Source organism: Pelmatolapia mariae, linkage group LG22, assembly GCF_036321145.2.
Source record: "Pelmatolapia mariae isolate MD_Pm_ZW linkage group LG22, Pm_UMD_F_2, whole genome shotgun sequence".
Taxonomy (NCBI): domain Eukaryota; kingdom Metazoa; phylum Chordata; class Actinopteri; order Cichliformes; family Cichlidae; genus Pelmatolapia; species Pelmatolapia mariae.
Window position 1 is genome coordinate 8,627,686 of NC_086245.2, and position 19,680 is coordinate 8,647,365.

Below are 19,680 nucleotides of genomic sequence, written 5' to 3' on the forward strand. Positions count from 1 at the left end.
CAGCCCAAACTATAAGCTCTGTCAGGAAAGTTGAGCCAAATCAATCTAAGCCTCCAATTCTACTTTTAGAAACCACAAGTAACCCTGCAGTTTGAGAGCAATGAGCTCTGACAAGATAATATGATACTATGAGGTCTTATTTTGGGAACTGTATGTGAAGAGAAATATTTTAAATCCAATTCTGGATTCAACAGGGAGCCCATGAAGGGAAGTCAATATGGGAAAAATGTGAGCTCTATTTCCCCTGTCATTACTTCATGGTAATCCATCCAATAGCTGAAGAGATATTTTAGTTAAAACAACTAAAATTAAAAAAAAGTCAACCTCATGGTGGTGCCAGAGGAGACGTCTATGAAGGCTTTAAGTTGTGAGGATTCATCCTCCGGGCACCAAAGATGAACACAACGTCATGGCAACCCATCAAAAGGTTGTTTAGATGTTTCAGTCTGTGATAAATACCACAGACAGACAAACACTGACAGCCAATGCCGTTTATCAGCCGGGTTTTACCTCATTATGTTTCTTATCTGTGCTTTCAGGGCAGGAGACTCCACCCGTCTGGTGCTTCAAGCTCATTGAAACAAATGCTTTGGCTTGAGGCACATGCTAAAATTCAAAATGCTGAAACTTCAGGCGGGTATAAAAACTTCAAATTAGAAATGTCCTCTGCAGCACGCTTTGGCAATTCTGCATGTTGCATGATAAAAAAACATGTTATGAACGTATGGAACAAAGATGGCATAATCCTACATCACAAATATACAACAATTTAAAAGATAAATATCAAGCTTTGCTAAAGCTCTCTTGTCTTCAGGCCTCTCCTGTAAAATGTGCTTCACTCATGGCAGGAAGGTGCTGTCCTCGTCATCCTCCGGGTTTGGACCGGGGTCACTGAGGCAGCGTGATACTTTCAGCTGATCCCCCTGGTCGTCCCGCTCTTTTGACTTCAGCTCGGCGTCCCTGTTGGCCCTCGGCGTGCTGCTCTGATCGGGCTTCTCAGGGGTCTCCTTCAGCTCGCTGACATCATCAGCACAGCTGGGAGAAGCCCGGCCTCGGGGACTCTCGCTGTCATCGTAGGTGTACACTTTGTGCTCTGGAGAATAAAGGCAGGGGCTCATTAACAGTTTAACACCTTCTACGAACGCCTTTAGATTTGGTTAATTAGGAACACCAGCACCAGTTATACTTTAAAATCATTTAGAGCATGCATATTCACTTACACATAGAAATTATTGTTTTAGGATAGGAAAGGATTAAAAAGAAAAATTATTGCAGTGAAAATAACAAAAAAAAAACAACTAAATTAAACAGATTTACTTTTAATAGTTTTTATTGTCCTTTGCTTCTATTAATAAATGATGCACTTATTAATCTTTACTATTAATGAAAATGTTAAAATATTATTTATGGACAAAATTTTAGGCTTTTACTAATGAGGGTGGAAATATTATTTAAATAAATTTTAGTAAAATAACCTAATTATTAAACAGAAATCACAGGTAAATATCGCACATTTGTACAGTTATTAAAAATGTGCAACCTCATCCACTTTATCAAATTTTCCTCTAGGTGCAAATGTTTATAATAATCTTTAAAAACCTAAGCCGTTCTTGTAGCTAAATACGATACCCAACACAGTATAATATGATTAGAAAAGATCCAGGGCAGACACAGTGGAAGACAAAAGGTATCCTTTTATCGATCCCCACAAGACTCATTCTGTTTAATGCAAAATATTTGCATCATTGAACAGGACATATCCTGTGTGGAAAAGAAAAGTATTGTATTGATGCACTGACTTCCTGGTCTGCACCACCCAGCAGGACACAACTGCTCAAATGCTCCAAAAGAATCCAGCAGCAAAAAACTCAAAACAATCAGTGACTTTAAAGCCCTGAACATAATTTTCATTCTCATAAAGCATTTTCAAATCATGCTTTAAACTAGCTCTTAGACTGACCTGGTTGAAAAAATACTTTTCTCACAGGGGGCGTCTCCTGGCGGTTTGCAGGGACCGTGAGGTAGTGGCTCATCTGTAAGAGAAGCATAACAGAGTTTAAAGAATGACTTTACAGGAAGTCACACCCAACAACAGAACAAAGCACTTTAGACGGTATTGATTCTTATCCACAGCAAAACACAAGGATGGAGGGATCTAATGGGTCCTGAAATGATTCTGGTGCAGGATGGAGAGTCCTCTGACCGTCTGTTAAACACCTTTGTTACACTTTGGTTCGATTTCAAGAGGTTCAGTCACTTTTAAACTCAGCACCAGGATATTTTAAAGAAGCTCTCAGAAGTTTCTCTCAATGCAAAGATCCCTTTCTGCAGGGTTTGGCTATGCACTTGAGCATTTGATTAAAAAAAAATCTACCAGTTATGATTAAATAAAACCACAATTTACAAAACTGGCTGGAAAAGACAAAAAATTCTTTGGATACTGTTTGGTGACTGCCGATCTTTCCTTTGGAGCTGGTTAAAACCTCCCTTATTGTTTTAAATGTGCCGTAAAATAAAATTGACATTGACAGAAATAGTTTTCCCTCCACTGTCTGTCTCTGTGTCTCGTCTTTGCCTTCAGCTCTGCCTGCTGAGGAGTTTTTGCACTTCTCCTTCATATTTAATGTTTCTTTGTAACAACTTGTATCTTGTACTTGATTCTGTTCATCTGGACGCAGAGTTCTAGGAGGAAGAAATATTTGTCACTCATATCAGTGACTTCAGTCTGAAACATTTCTCCCTCCTAAAACTCTGCATTCAGATGAACAGAATCAGCTTCCTGAGATTTCATTATCTGTATTACTTAGAATGCATCAAGACACATCCTTTGAGTATCTTTAAAGGAAAGCGTGTATCTGGTACTCTATTTGATAAAAAAAATAAATGTATCTGAAAGTATCCTCATTTTACTTTTACTGCCTAAAATCTTCACACATTTCTGTAAATCGGCATTTTTTCTTAGCCCAAATTACCTTTTTAACTCTGCGAGTTCTCTGATTTTAACTCTTTGACATTAAAAACGTGGTAGTCAGGGTAGTCAGGGAACAAAAAAAATAAAGCTTCAAACTAGATGCACAAAAAGTTGGACAGATCTGAAATGTTCTAATGTTTCTAATTTGTTTAAGTCGACAGCTTTAGAGTTGTTTAAACTCACCCTTCTCTCCATCTCCCTCTGCTTCTTGAAGCGAGCCTCGCTTATATTGTCCTCGAGCGCGTCGTTTAGCAGCTCATATCTGCTGTACGAGCGAAGCTGCAGAGGAGGAAGAAAGTATTAAATGCACATTTATTTTAAAAAGGATGGACCTTGTTTGCAACTCATGAACATGCATGCAAACATTCAGATTAGTCCAGTCCATCTTGAACAACCCGTCGATGTCTTCCTCACCCTCTGTCGGGTTTTCTGCAGGTTGGCTCGCAGGAGTCTTCTGATCTCCTCCTCACGACTCTTTGAGATGGCTCGGCTCGGTTTGGGCGGCCCTTTGGTCTGAATGTTTCTGTTTGGAAACAGTGAACAAATTTAAAGTCCAGAACCTGCAGTAGTGTGATATTACTCACAGCTTATACTTTTTTAAAGCCATTCAGTTAGATTTTAATGTGCCTAACACAGAAAACAAGCACAAAGTGTATCCGCTGAGGGGGAGAATTGATAACTTGTTATGTAGAGGATCAGCAGCATCAGTGTTTTTGGTGGCATCTGACTTTACTTATAATAAAAAAACTTCCTGAGATGTGATTTTTTTAACCTTAGCTTTATGCTGGGGAACAAAAAGACCTCCATCCTCCAAAAAATAAATTTTGGAATAAGGGTTAGTTCACCCAAAAAATACAGGTATGTCCGGGTTACTCAGTAATTCACTTCAATACTGTTTTGGGGAATATCTCATGCACAGAAAGCAGTTCTTGCAGGACTTGCTTCTGACACTTACCGGATGGAGACGGTCGACACAATTGTGGGCAGCTTGGCAGCGCTCCCGCTCTCCACCATCATCATCGCCTGTTTCAGCTCCATCTTATTGTAGAAGGAGATGAGCTGAGGCTCGGTGGAGCGTTCTCCTGCGATCAGCCATCTCTTCACATAGGTCTTATTGAAGCGATTCAGCCTGTATACAGAAGAAAAAGTTATTTTTTCTGTTTTATAAAAGGGGGATACAGTAATCTGACTTTGCAGTCCTGTGAAAAGCTGAGTGCACCCTTACTGTTTCCAGGACTTAAGAGGATAAGTAGCAACCAGGTGCTGTTAATCAGATGTGCTTGAAGTTTGAGCACTTCTATCAAAGCAGAGGTTTTGGCAGTTAGAGTTACTTGTTGATCTACAATTTACTGAGTGATGTTCATGTTTTTACAGGACTTCACAAAGACCAGTGAAAAATTTCTTTTTCACATGGCTGCATAACAACTTGAGGGCTTCTTCTGAACTACAAAGATGGAGGTGATAGAGAGGATACATTAAGAAAGAAAATACATACTTGTCCTTCCAGTGATGATGCCCATAATGACCACAGATGTCTTCAATTCCTGTGAGGAGATGATCCAGGAACTGATGGCAAAATTAGTTTACAGAGGGTGTTATTTATACATCTTAAACATTGTTTAATCTGTAGCCCCATCCCTCTCATATATTAACAAGGACTGATGTGTTTTCTTATACATGAAGTCAATGAAATTGTCACCTGTGTGTGGATCTCCTCATTAATTGATTCTTTGCTCTCTTTCTTTTTCTTCACAGCTAGGAGCTCCACCAGGGGCCTGATAGTCATTCCCTGAAGAAAAAAAGAGAAATTAAGTTTTAAAAAACATACTGCACATTTATTTTAGACATATAAACACACTCACATAACAATACCCAATAAAAATACTGATTACTACAATTACTGATGTTGATACAGACGGGTGGAAACCACAGCAACTTACAACTAGAGGCCAGTCAAGAGGAAAAAATGTGTCTGGGAGAAACATTAAACATAAAAGAGACAACTGATACACGTCTCTTTTCTTTATGTCCAGCCTCACATGCAAGCCTTTACTTTGCCATGTTGTTTTTGTCATACACCTAAATCCCAAGTACTCGTGTTATTCCCACCTGCACGAAGACAGTGAAGAAGATGACGGTGATGATGGCAGTAAGGAACAAGTTCTTTATGTCATTATTGTCCAGCAGGAACCCCAGTGAGAAGGCTATGGCACCTCGCAGGCCACCGTAGGCAATAATGAACTGGTCCTTTTTGGTCAGTTTCACAATACGGAATTTATTTATGAAGGCCGTAAGCCCGATGACTCCTGAAACACACAGAAAAAAAAAGAATGGATTTATACAGTACGGGTTGTCATTTGTCACTATGCGAGTTTAGACGACCTTTTACATTTTTAGTTGTTTTTCTACTGGGTTTAATCTATTAATTCATGTCATGAATTCATTATCAATATGATCATCAGTTTCAATTTATTGGGTCTCTACACTCAACTGGTTATTGAATTTCACCATTGGATTTTCCCCATGAGGAAAAAAGTAGAGGTGCAAGATTCTGTTTTGCCATCATGGCTAAAAAACAGTCCAGTCGATCAAAGCCACCACCCATTGATTTGAGTGTTAAAGCCTCAAAGTTAGTGTTTTGGTCTATTCAGGTTATTTCATTCGAGCCAGAAGGGACCGTACTTGAATGAAAGGGTGAACTTTTGCAGTCATGGCCAAAGGCTGTGGAAGCACTGCCAAAACTAAACTTTGATTTACTTGCCTATAAAAAAGTTTGGAACTTATGAAATGCTTGTGATTGTTCTCCACTATATCATAAAAAACATCCAGGAGAATAATTTAAATAAAAAAATAAACATTAGGCACTGCCAAAACCCTTTGCTCATGACTATAGACCTGATTAAACCAGGTCAGGGTAAGCACGGTAGGCAGTGCTTGACCAGTGAAATCTAAAAAGCAACATCAACTAAAACCAAATGGCCTGTATTTATATAGCGCTTTACTAGTCCCTAAGGACCCCAAAGCGCTTTACATATCCAGTCATCCACCCATTCACACACTGGTGATGGCAAGCTACGTTGTAGCCACAGCCACCCTGGGGCACACTGACAGAGGCGAGGCTGCCGGACACTGGCGCCACCGGTCCCTCTGACCACCACCAGTAGGCAACGGATGAAGTCTCTTGCCCAAGGACACAACGACCGAGACTGTCCAAGCCGGGGCTCGAACCGGCAACCTTCTGATTACAAGGCGAACTCCCAACTCTTGAGCCACGATCGCCCATAGCAAAACCAAAGCAACCTCTTTCCTTGCATCTCTAACAGCGCTCTGTCATGAAGCAGAACTAACCTTGCTTGGTTTTGATAACGCTGTAATCTGTACTGCATTTCAATTACATGGGAGCCTTTGGGTCCAATTAACATAGAGTATAACTCGTCAAACAGTGAGGGCAACAGCCTTTTCTAGATGTCTGCATAGTGTGGATAAACTGCTGGCATTTGACAGGAAACTGATGGGAAACCAGCGTGCTAGTCAAGCTGCTCCTAGCTCCGCTTTTGCTGCACTTTCAGATTAGCATATATTACTATACAATGTTTATTGTGTTGCTAATAGGCAAGAAACAGAGAACTTCCTGGTTTATTGTGTTTTATTGTACTGACCCAGCACTCTGGAGACCAGACAGAGGATCACCGTGAAGATGACAAAGATCCAGTTCCAGGTGTGAGGACCAGCCACTGTGGAAACCCCGAGGAAAATGAAGATGAGTGTGTCGCTCACACTGCTCCACATCTTCAGGAAGTATTTGATGGTAGTGTAAGACTTGTGGGAGATGTTGGCCTCAACATATGGCCGCATAATCACGCCACAAGCAATCAAACTGTTTGGCAAGGAAAAGAAGGAAAGAAGCAGTCAACATAATGAGGTTTGATAGAAGCTTCTCTAAAGTTAGGGTTATTGGATTATGTAATGTATGATTTCAGCTGTGCCACTGTAACCAAGACAAAAACCTAGAGTCTGTCATGGTTTTATCAACACAAACTGTATATAAAGAAGGATAAAGCGTCTTCTTTTCCTTTCACATCAAAGCCACCAGACGTAGAGGAGTAAAGGGGCCACTATCTTTAAGCTGCACATGTAGTCAAGAAAACAGACACCTGGGTGGTTCTGTTGGCTTAGTGTCAAGAACAGTGTAGGCGACAGGATCTCAGTATCAAATATCCACCCACGGTGCCACTAGTGGGCAAATTTGATTTCAACCACAACTACAGCAGCAGAACAACAGGGCTGTAAACTACAGTTGAAATAATTCGACTTAAATCCAGGGGAACTGTTATATTATCCTTCTTTATACACAGTCTAAGGTTAACACCAGCAGCCCCTGGTTTGTGGGTAAATTCACAGTTATTAGTGCAAATATGTGACTATGCTGTTAATGGCTGGTATGTTTTGTAATAAATAAAAATGACATTTTTACCTAACTGCTAACTAATATTTGTTAAATAAATATAAAAAATTAGTTTGATAACTAATGTTTTATCAAGTTTACAATATGACAAAGGATAGAGATTTTAATTAAGATACATTTAATTTAGTTACATTTTTAATAAATTTGCAAAAATGTTTTCACTTTCTCATTAGGAGATATTAACACTAGTGTATTATATCTGATACAGAGTTTTTGTGAGTTTGAGACTCAAACCTTTTTATCACAAAGCTCAGAGACCGAGGGCTCGTCTACTTACGACATGATCCCTGACAGGTGAAAGATCTCCGCTGAGAGGTAAGCCATGTAGCTGTAGAGGAAGACGAACAGCGGCTCGATGACGCGCGAGTATGAGGTGAAGCGGGACGTAAAAGCTCCCACGATGCCGTAGATGACGCCCACCATGACACCTCCCAGGGAAACCACGAAGAAAGAGATGACACCGAGGACGGCGCCGGTCACGGTAATCGTCTGCTCGTGAGCAAATTCCTTAAACAGGTGATACAGGACCTGGAGCAGAAACAGGGTTGTTTGTGTTTGCTTTTGGTTTTGTTCATGATTGTTTCATGGACCTAAAAAATTGATTTTATCTTGATAATTTCATTATTTAATGGGTTTATTACCTGATCAGCAGAAAATTTATAGTTCAGAAACTCTCTCAAGTGAAAATTTATACATGAAAAAAAATTTCCTTTCCTCCTAAATTGAGAGATTTCCTGCTTATTCTTTATTTTTCTTTCTCTATTTTTCTATCTATTGACTAGTTTTAGTGTTAACTGGATATAACAACACCTCAAAGTTAGTTTTTTTTACTATATTTTAACATTTTATAGAAAAGTAATTAATTCACATTAAAAAGAATGAGTTTAATTATAATATATTTACTATTTGAGAATGCGAACTTTGCTCACCACAGTGACGGCATCATTGAGGAGCGACTCCCCGAACACGAGGATGTGCAGCAGCTCATTAATGTGGATCTCCTCGAACACGGCCAGGACGGACACGGGGTCCACGGCCGAGATGATGGAGCCAAACAGCAGGCAGGACAGCAGGTCCACGTGAGCCAGCTTCGCCGCATCAATCTGACAGACAGCGTACATCATCCCACCGATGAAAAAGACGTTCCACAGTGTCCCCACCACTGCAAACACCAGGATGGTGCCAATGTTCTCGGTGAAGGGGCGCATGGGCAGGAAGTAGCCCGCATCCAGGATGATAGGAGGCAGCAGGTACAGGAAGAAGAGATTGGAGTCAAGGACGGGGGGTTGTTCTCCAGTCGCTTTGATGATGCCACCCACCAGCAGGCCAACAAAGATTAGCAGACAACTCTCTGGCACGATGTGAGACACAGTGGGGATGATGTGAAATCCTGCAGACATACCATAATCAAATTTAATACAGTCATTAAGAAAAAATACCAAAGACTCCCTGGACTGAACGTTTGAAATGTGGAGTTGTCCACTCTTCTCTGTATTGTTGTTAAAATATGATTTTTGACACTAATAAATTACTTTTCAATATGTCGAATGTTCTTAATACTGAAAATAATTAGCAGTTAATGCCTGCATGAAGTCTAGAGCCCATGGACATCACTTTCAGTTGATGCTTTCCCTGGGATAAATAAAGTATTATCAATCAATCAATCAATCAATCAATCAAGGCTTGTTTCTGTCTTCAGTTTTGTATTTAAGCCTTCTCAAAAGCAACTTCCTGAGTTGGTCGGTGCATTCATTAATTTTAACAATGTACCACAATGCTGACACGGCCATTTCTAAGATGTCTGCTATCTCTCTGATAGGTTTTATGAATGGGTTTTTTTTTCCAGTCTTATCATGGCCTCCTTCACTTGCATTGACATCTGTCTGGACCTCACATTAAGAGATCCAAATTTAAGTTTAACACTTGGGATCAACTCCAGAACTTTGATCTACTTACACACGTGGACAAAATTGTTGGTACCCTTTGGTCAATGAAAGAAAAAAGTAATAATAAACAAAAATTCTATGAATGTTAACCAGTGAAAGTCAGACATTGCTTTTCAACCATGCTTCAACTGAATTATTTAAAAAATAAATGCATGAAACAGCCCTGGACAAAAATGATGGTACCCACAACTTAATATTTTGTTGCACAACCTTTTGAGGCAATCACTGCAATCAAATGATTCCTGTAACTGTCAATGAGACTTCTGCAGGATTTATGGCCCACTCCTCATGTGCAAACTGCTCCAGTTGTTTCCGGTTTGAAGGGCGCCTTTTCCAGACTGCATGTTTCCTTCCAAAGATGCTCAATAGGATTGAGGTCAGGGCTCGTAGAAGGCCACTTTAAAATAGTCCAATATTTTCCTCTTAGCCATTCTTGTGTGTTTTTAGATGTGTGTTTGGGTCATTGTCCTGTTGCAAGACCCATGACCTGCGACTGAGACCAAGCTTCCTGACACTGGCCAGCACATCTCTCTCTATAATCGCTTGACAGTCTTGAGATTTCATTGTACCCTGCACAGAATCAAGACACCCTGTGCCAGATGCAGCAAAGCAGCCCCAGAACATGACCGAGCCTCCTCCACGTTTCACAGCAGGGACAGCGTTCTTTTCTTGATATGCTTCATTTTTCCGTCTATGAACACAGAGCTGATGTGCCTTGGCAAAAAGTTACATTTTTGTCTCATCTGTCCACAGGACATTCTCCCAGAAGCTTTGTGGCTTGTCAACATGTAGTTTGCTATATTCCAGTCTGGCTTTTTTATGATTTGTTTTCAACAAAGGTCGTTGTTTGAGCCAAAGTGGACTGCATGGGGCTATTACCATGTATAATAGCCAAATAGTGAACACACCTTGGATTAACATGTCCCTTTGGTCACATTATTTTAAGTCTTTTCTAGGGGTACCATCATTTGTGTCTAGGCCTGTGCCATGCATTTATTTTAAAGCATGGTTGAAAAGCAATGTCTGACTTTCACTGGTTAACATTCATAGAATTTTTATTTATTATTACTTTTGTCAGATTAAAGTTATTTGTGTGACCATTGTGAGTTTTTCCTTTCATTGACCGAAGGGTACCAACAATTTTGTACACGTGTAATTTGGCATAAAATAATAACCGGTTCTTTTTTTTTTTTTTTTTTTTTTTTTTTTAAATTTATTTTATTTTCAGTAGTTACAGATGAGACAGACATGATTGGGGGATAGGAAAGGGAGAAAGAAAGAGAGGAAGGAAAAGAAAAACAGAAGGGAAGAGGGACAGTGAGAAAGGGCACTTACAAAGACAAAGAGAAAAAAAAAATCTCCTGGATCACCTGTTGAGAGAAAAAGAAGAGAAAACAAGCAAAAAAAAAAACAAAGCAACATACTAAACACAACACCATCATGTTAATCTAGCTAAGTGTAAACAGCAATAAATACGAAATATTGAATGTTGTTGTGCAGCACAGACAGCGCACAATGTGCTTTGGAGTAGCAGCTAAGAAAGGTGTAGTTTATGTCTACGAACAGTGAACACCCATGTGCACACCCGTGTGGATCAGCGCGCTTGTATACAGAAGGTTTCCCCATATAACGGTCTGCTAGAGGGTGTGGAGGGCCATAGCCCCGTCCCCCAGGGCATGAAGCAGGCATGGAGGAGATCCAGGCTCCAGACATCCAGGGACCCCAGAGTGCGAGAGCCCAAGGAGTACCACCGGAGGGGCATCCGTGCCACCCTCCTGGGAAGGGCTGAGGAGATCCCCAGACGAGGGGTCACCCAGTAGCCACGGAGCAGAAGCCAGAGGGGGCTGCACTGGCGCGCCCGCCGGCTCTGCCGGCAGCCAGCTGTGCCAGAGTGAACCGAGCTGCAGGCCCCGAGGCCGGAGGTTCGAGGGCCCCCTTTGCCCCGGAAGAGGCCTGACCGAGCGACAGGCACCAGGCCCCGCCAAGTAGCCACCGGGAGTGAGCTGGTGTATACCTGAGCGCCCAGCCCCGGACACCAAGAACCACCAATGCACCGACCCCTGAGTGCATCAGTTACCGGCAGGGAGTGTGGTGAGGGGAGATAGGCCTCCACACTTTGGAGGGCCTGGGTGTTCCCAGAGAGGTGGAGTCTAAGACCTGACCTGACATATAAACACAGACAACCGGTTCTAAAACTGTCTGTCAGCCATTGTTTAAATTCTGAGCCTTTAAAATAGGGGACTGAGTATGTTAAACACCTTGAATTAAAGTTGAAATTTTTCATTTATTGTTTGATTTAAAATCCACTGTGGATAACTATCATCTAACTCTCACCGTCAGAGAGTCTCTCAGTCTTGTTCTCTAAAACCTAAAGAATTATGGATTTGATCAACTGGTCCCTAAAAAAATGACACCCTATTCTAGATGAGAAGCCTGGGCTCAGGAGAGCCCGATTGTCCTGCAGAGACGTTGGCTGACAGATACTCGATGGTCATTCGCAACTGTTGATGGAGGGCATTGAACGAGATTTGCTTATTCGGAACAATGATAACAGAGCTCTAGCTGACTGGAGCTGGCTCGGACCTGGCTTATCAAAGAACAAAGAAAGTGGTTACAGCTGTTCAAAACCCCACAAGGCAACCGAAACAACCATCTCCTTCATGCGGCTACCCAAAGCCAAGACTGGCCAGACAATTCTCCTTGATAAGAGGACTGTGCTTTGACTATCTGCTCCCATCCTTCAAGGTCACCTGCATCAGCTGGAGGACTGTTGACTTTTGATAAACCGGGTAAAAGAACACTCTCTTTCAAGTTGAACACAGGATACACACATACACGCAAATCTCACGTACACTGACACAGACATGCACTCACCCCCCTCCCCCCTCCCAACGCTTACTCTCACCTGAAGTAGGCCGGCGGATCTGTCCAGCGCCAAAAGACTGGCAGCAGGACCGGGCTACATGGGTTTTCTCCTCTTTCCTCATGTATTGTGTATTTCCATTGTTTTTTCCGTACCTCTCTGACCTGTCTTCCTAATGTTATGTTTGTGTATTCTATGTATGGTCGGAAGGGGTGCTCATGACGGCGCCGGATCGTCTGGCAGCCTTTAAAACAATTTCCCTCGGTCTAAATAAAGTATTATCAATCAATCAAATATAAAACTCATTGCAAGAGTTCCCATGTCTGCTGTGACTGAACAAACAGGACACCTTCAAAAACAGAGCTTTATTTACTTACTTTATTTATTTAGTTTGTAGTTTTAGCTAAAACATTTCGAGCAGACATGCACTTCTCTCCGCCTTTTAAACATGTCAGGTGAACACATTTAAAAGCACAGTTTCCTGAAGAACATTTTTATAGTTTCATGCACCGGCCTCCACTTATAGGGTTTCACAATGGCTGACAAATATATGAATAAACCATTTATCAAAACATTATATATGGCTCATAAATGCTGGCTTAGAAGAAACTTGGATAGAAAGCCCCTGGGAGAGCCTGAGAGATCAAACTGAACCAATTACCAATCTGGATTAAAAATTTGACTTTCTCCCTGAAGGCTCATGGGAGAAAGTATCATTAGGATTAAATGGGACCTGCACTCAGTGGCCACTTTATTAGATTCAGCTTCTCAATAATACAGTCAGCCCACTGATTCATTCAGCCAATCACATGGTAGCAACTCAATGTATTAATGCATGTGGAGATGGCTAAATACACTGAAGCATTGGAAAGGGGAGGAAAGGAGGTTTAAGTGACACTGTGATCTCCAGGGTTTATAGAGAACGGACAGAAAAAGAGAAAATATCCAGTGAGCGGCAGTTCTCTGGTTAAAAATGCCGTCATGATGTCAGAGTTCAGAGTCACTCAAGCTTAGAAATGGCTCTGTGAGAACATGATAGTAAAGGATATTCCCACTGCACACAATTATACACAGAGTGCTTCAGTTATTTTAGGACAAAGCTGGACAGAGCATCTATTTCCTGTTTCCAAAGCAAACGCTGGATTCAGACCTATGAAAGGGATCTCTGTGGAGATTTGTGGTACTCAAACTCTTCAAATAGCCTTCAGGTTTGACACAGCTGGACCCCTCCTACTTTGGACTCCCTATTTTACTAATTATATCATTCATATGTCAGTTTAGCTGTAAATTGCTGCAAATTTTAATGCAGGACACTATTTTGAATTTTATAGGAGAATTAAGTTATTTATCATTATTGTTATTATTATTATTATTATCATTATCATTATTATTATTATTATTATTGGGATATTTTAGACATTTATTAAAGACAGATATTCCTATGTTGCAGCTAATGGTCCAGATGCAGATAACTAAGAAGAAAACAAAACAAAATTATAATCCTGGTGGATGATTTTCTCACTATCTGGTAACCCAGTGACTCTGTTGTTACCATTTTAGTATATTTTGTTGGTTTTTTTAAAGCATAAATAAATAAATCCATTTAATACCATAAAATGTGTATCAGTTTCTGTTTGTGTCTGCTTTTGATTTATAAAGTCTGTAAGTTATCTACTTTAAGATTTCAAAAAAACAAAGCTGAACACAAGCAGTGAGTGTACAAATTGTTCTTCTGCTCGGTGAAGCTGCAGGCCTCCCTACAACTACTGTAGCTCTTTCTTAGGACATTTTCAACACAGAAAAAGATCCATTGTGACTCTTTTGTTGCTATATTATCCACCATGTTAAATGTCTAAAACATGTGTTTTGCGCCGACTCTGATTGGCTTTCTCAGTCTCTCCTGTGGGTTTCCATTGGCTGAGCGGGGACAGCGAGGTTGTTTAGCGTCTTATCTGTTTGTCCAGCTGTTGTGACCGAGGGCCTGTCCGTCTTCCTGTCCTAATGCACTGCTTGATAACAAAGATCTCAGTGTGCAGAGTCAGGGAGGGGATGTGGGGGCGAGGGAGGCTTCAAGCAAAACCAGTGACTGCATAAACGTTCTTTACAGCAGCCTGGACCGCGGTCACATGTCGGGGAGACTGAATGTCAAAGCTTCTTTTAGCTGAGAGAGACGGCATGAACAAGAGGAGCACCAAGAATTTGCTGCATCAAGCTTAACATAGCAAATGTTACAGTATGCTGGATTACTGAGATACACAGCACTTTGGAGGCAACGCTTTATTAGAGTGTGTTTTTAGGGTCTATTATCGTACTTTTCAGATCCACACTTTAATTCTTGGCCTCCAGAAAAGTAGCTTTGTATGAGCCACACCTCAAAGTAATCCTTATTTATCTCATATGGTACTTGGTGCAGCTCCTCAGTTCATCCTCTCTCTAAAACAAACTGTTTTAGCTTTCTTCTCATTTGCCATCTTTCACAACCTGGAACCTTAAATGTGTGTGCTCATAATTCTGTGTGTCTAACATGACCGTATTAGCATATCAGCTCTCTGTGGCATCATGCGTCACCAAAGAAAAAAAAAAAGTCTAAAATAGCAGCCTGAAGCCTGTTTTTCAGCTCAGAGGGATTACCTTCACACACACTGACCTCATTATTGGAGACTTTGACCAAATTTTGACCCTAAAATCTGAATGTCACAGAACAAATGGAGACTCATCAGACGAGACACTGGTCTTCCAATCTTTACCGTTTTGGCAATCACATGTGAAATGCACCCTCAGTTTCCTGTTCTTAGCTGACAGGAGTGGGACCCGGTGTGGTCTTCTGCAGCTGTAGTTGCTTCATTCTGACTCTCAGTTTAAACTTCAGCACATCATCTCGATCATGCCTGTGTGTCTAAATGCACTGAGTTGCTGCCTTTTTATTAGAGCATCACCCTTGTAACATGCAAAGCTTGTTGTATACGTGTCAGTGCTTTATAGATACTGTGCCAGTGTCATATTTTCCCCTTTAATGTCTAAAGTGGAAAGTACAAACGTGCACAACATCTCATTTGAATGTTTTGTTATTTCTGGCGATGAATTTCAAAAGCAACAACTGTCAGGTTCCTGGAATCTCTGCTTGCTACAAAGTGCTGGCTACAAACAACAAAAACTCCAAAGACGAATACACAGTTGCTAACAGTTTAGATAAGCAATGAGTCATTTAAGTCTTTTCTTGGTGGGAGGAAATTCTTTGTTAGTAGCTTCACATACGAACATTTTTAAGTTTTGTTAAGCTTCTGTAACAGCAAACTCAACATTTTTTTAGGTTTTCACTGTTACAAAGACAGTAAAAAAAGTTTTAATATGTTTAACTTGCAAAGAATTAGCATTTAAATATTATAAAATAATTAAAAGATTCAGTGATTAAATAAAATAATGTTAAATGCAAAGTATTTTTAAGTTTTATTTGGTGCAACTACCAGATACCAAAGCTGACTTGTGTTTTTCTGCATTATTCCATCATATATATACACTGACCCTGTGGTGGATGCTCATATTAAGGTTCAAGTGATGAGGTCAGCCAAACCCACCTGGTGTCCAAACCCTTCCTCAGAGGGGTTTTCAACACAGCTCCTCAAACAAGCCCCCTGAGTAAGAAAAATTAGTAAAGTTTGGAGTGAAGAGACTAATTCGGTGCTTCAGGACTGCTTTGGTGCTACAAACTGGGGTGTGTTTAACACTGCTGCCATGAGAGAGGACAGTTCTTTGGATTTAGAGGAATATGCATCAGTGGTCACCAGCTACATCAGCACATGCATTGACAGCATTGTCCCCACCAAGTGCTATAAAACATCCAAATCAGAAAGCATGGTTGAACTGTGCGGTACATTCCATGCTACATGCACGCTCCATTGCATTTACCTCTGGTGACGCAGAGGGCTACAAAAAGGCCAGATATGACCTATGTAGATCCATCAGGGAAGCCAAAGAGGCAGTACAGACTGAAGCTGGAAGGATACTACAACAACTCAGATTTCCAACACATGTGGCAGGTCCTGCAACACATCACTGATTTCCAGCAGAGGAGCAGCAGGGTCACAGTCAGCTGCAACACGCTACCAGACGAGCTGAGTTCTACGCTCGCCTTGACACACTCAACACCAACCAACACAGAGCTCTTTATTCACTGTGACTTCGACTGAGGTATAGAAGGTTCTGAGGAGGACTAACCCCTGAAAAGCAGCCAGCCCTGACAACATCCCCGGCCGTGCTTCCAGGGTCTACTCTTCAGAGCTGGCTGAGGTGTTTACACACATTTTCAAACTGTCCCTCACCCAGTCAGCTATGCCCACATGCTTCAAGTCCACCACCATAGTGCCCCTCCCCAAGAAAAACAACATAACCTGTTTGAAAGCTCTCTACTCTTGGACCGACAGCCCCCCTCTGTCGCTGCGTCCTGGACTTCCTCACAGGCAGACCCCAGGCTGTCAGAGTTGGTACCACGACATCAGGTACAAAGATAGTGAGCACAGGGCTGTGTGCTTAGTCCACTCGTCTACACCCTCTTCATCTATGATTGCATCCCCTCCAAGAGCAACGCCTCTATCATTAAGTTTGCTGGCGACACAACCATCGTCGGGTTGACTCCTGGTGGAGAGGAGACTGCCTACAGGGAAGACGCGGCACACAACATCATCAAGGACCGGACCCACCCACAGCACACACTGTTCACACTCCTGCCATCTGGCAGATGCTACAGGAGTGTGAAAGCAAGGACAACCAGGCTAAAAAAACAGCTTCTATCCACAGGCCATCAGGCTCCTGAATCACTATTGTCGAACTGTAATTATGCATAACTGTAAATTTGCAATTTTTGTACATATCTCTACATATACACCGTAATATTGCATATCACTGTGACAGTGTTGCAACTACTTGCACTTTAAATTCTATTTACACCCACACATAAGCTACAAGATCTACAAAGCACCGTTATACTTATTATTACTTTCTTTCTAGTCATGTGAAGGGAACCTTCAAAGTAAGAATTTCCTTGCTCTGCGTAACCATTTGTGTTTTGCCGTATACATGACAAACTTCTTGAATCACTTTTAACACAAAGATAAAGAAAATAAACAGATAAAAAGAATGTAAATAAATGACTGAAACTTTAAAGAATGCGAAGACAGTGGACCCCTAAAAGGTGATGCTCGTCTTCTTTGGTGCAGACCTGCAGCTCTGAGGCTTCCTGCTTTGGAAATCGGTCAGCTTGTTTGTATCGGAGCACTATTTTAGTGCATCTACCCTTCATTCTGCACCTTTATATTTGCATCTTCAATAGAACTTGTATAAATAAACAACAAAATAAACTTCGACTTTAAATAATTTCTGAAAGCTGCCTGAGAAGTCAGCTTAGGCGTATTTATTCATATTGCGTTGCTTCATTAGAGCGACACTCACCAAGTTTCATGAACAGGGCCAGGAGGATCCACAGAGAGATCTCAAAGGGCGTCCTAACATGTTCATAGTTGAAGGAGAGGACGGGGAAAGTCTTTTTATGAGCCGTGGAGTTTGCTTGGCTGTGGGAATCCTCTTGTATCGTTCCGGATGATTTTTCTGAAACAACATCATGACTCGCGAAGCCACGAGAGAAGAAAACGAGAAATAAAAGGCACAATAACCCAGTCAGTCGCAGAGTGGTGCTCCTCCGGATTGGAGCCATTTTCAGCTGGTCTGAAGGATGGACCGCCGCGGCTGCTGCTCAGACCCGAGGAAGATGAGGATGAGGATAGGATGGGAAGAGAGCTGGGGAGCCACGGAGAAGCGCGCACGTTTACGCACAAACTCTCCAGGCATGTTAAAATCACGCATAACGCTGTCTTCTTGCCATCAGCTGGAGGTTTTACAGGTGGTTTAAACCCATCTGAGTCTTCAGTTGATCTCGATTTTCTTTCCTCCCCTTTAGTGTAACTCTAAGAAGTTACATTCATCAGATGGATTTCTATCTTGATCACACTCGCTCCTCTCTTCCTTCACGGGCTGCTCTAAGCGAAGTGCCACCTGCTGGAGTGGAAGACCAAAATCGGCCACAAGGAAGAGTACAATATTATATTGCACTTCTTTTTGTTCTGTAGTTTTACTTCTTAGATTAGGTTCCAAATTAAATAAGGTATATAATTTTAATAATAGGTAAATCAGGGGTGTTACACATGCAGTACAGGGCTCAGAAGCAGCCCATCAGAGGGTCTTTTAGCTGTTCCCTACTTGCGAAACAAAAGTAAAGGCTTTGTTCCTTTTGAGATTCAGTTTGTGTGTCAGCAGTGTTCATTTATATTCTTTGAAGAAATTTAACAACCTGTGAACTAAACATTGCGTAGGTATAGGATCAAAATGAACCCCACGTGGTTCCTTGTTGCCAAAACTTGTGTTCTACCATCAGCAGAGGAACACAGTACTGCCCACAAGTTTTGGCACGCCCCTCATTTCCTTACACCTTGCTAGGAAAAACAAAGAAATGGCTGTAAACACTTTATATAAGGGAAAACCGTTTGTACAACAAAATATAAATTGGCGAGTGGGCAGCTCAAAACTTTTGCACAGTTCTGTATTATAATTTCACATTTTTAACATGTGATAGTTACGCAGTATAAACTAGTGTTGTACTGAGATTATGTACTCGGTCGTGACTCATTTGCAGTTTTATTTGCTCAAACCTTTCCTGGGGATCCAGAGATCTGCGATTGTGAAATCAAATGAGCTCAAACACCTCTTAGGTCTATTAATTTAAACATAAATAAAATCAGAATTAAACTGGCTCACACATCTGTGTCTCCATCTGTCACCAGCACAGAAGAATGAGTAAAAACCAACATCCAAGCTCATTAGACACACCATTTATTTTCAAACACGGCCTATTTCCACTGTGCCAGCTCTCCTCCTCTGGCGGATGGAAGCAGCTGCCTGCAGGCTGTTTGCTGTTAATCAGTCTCAGAGCTGTTAGCTGCAGAGAGATGAAGACAAATGGATTTATTAAGTACGGGTTCCAGAGAAAAGGATTTGTTTTGGGCACTTGATCAGAAGGCTAAAGAATACAATATGAACACTCCCTTTCCATCCGTTCAACTTTAAATGAATGCAGTTTGAATTAACAGGCTGTCCACTCTGAAAAGGAAGCAAAAGATTTAATGTGCTAGAAAGTTTATTCTGTTCATCTGGACCAGGTAAACATTTTCACCCAGGTGTCATCCACATACCTGAACCACTGGCCCGGTGCTGCTCCAGGATCAAACCTCGCTTCACACATTGCTGGTCCTTGTATATGAAATATGGAGATTGAAGACAGTGCCAAGAGCAGATCTAGTTGGTGAAGGGTGGTGTTGTTGGGAAGGCTAGCAGTAGGGTCATCCTGTAATTTCTTACAAACTACCTCCACTGTTTCAGTAAATGAAAC

At 41.4% G+C, this 19,680-nt stretch overlaps 1 protein-coding gene across 2 annotated transcripts; it reads right to left on the reverse strand.

Moving 5' to 3' along the window:
* Nucleotides 1-839: 839 nt before the first annotated feature.
* LOC135932797 (Na(+)/H(+) exchanger beta-like) lies at nt 840-18,474 on the reverse strand. Of its 2 annotated transcripts, none has more exons than XM_065470450.1 (12): nt 17,691-18,474; nt 8,366-8,826; nt 7,714-7,964; nt 6,631-6,848; nt 5,081-5,277; nt 4,671-4,760; nt 4,467-4,537; nt 3,927-4,100; nt 3,386-3,494; nt 3,155-3,250; nt 1,961-2,033; nt 840-1,093 (listed from the first exon to the last, which is right to left on the reverse strand). In XM_065470450.1, the coding sequence occupies exons 1-12, from the start codon at nt 17,950-17,952 to the stop codon at nt 840-842; spliced, it is 2,256 nt and encodes a 751-aa protein (XP_065326522.1). In that variant the 5' UTR covers nt 17,953-18,474. The 2 variants fall into 2 exon arrangements, with proteins under 2 accessions (XP_065326522.1, XP_065326523.1); XM_065470451.1 differs by lacking the exon at nt 17,691-18,474 and adding an exon at nt 10,718-11,121.
* Nucleotides 18,475-19,680: the final 1,206 nt, after the last annotated feature.

Excerpts from the sequence above, each read along its gene's own strand:
- LOC135932797 (XM_065470450.1), bottom strand. The coding sequence starts at position 17,952 with ATGGCTCCAATCCGGAGGAGCACCACTCTGCGACTGACTGGGTTATTG. Across the intron at positions 6,849-7,713 it reads CACCTGTCAGGGATCATGTC|TTTGATTGCTTGTGGCGTGA; the intron begins GTAAGTAGACGA and ends CTTGCCAAACAG. Across the intron at positions 3,495-3,926 it reads GTGTCGACCGTCTCCATCCG|AAACATTCAGACCAAAGGGC; the intron begins GTAAGTGTCAGA and ends GTTTCCAAACAG.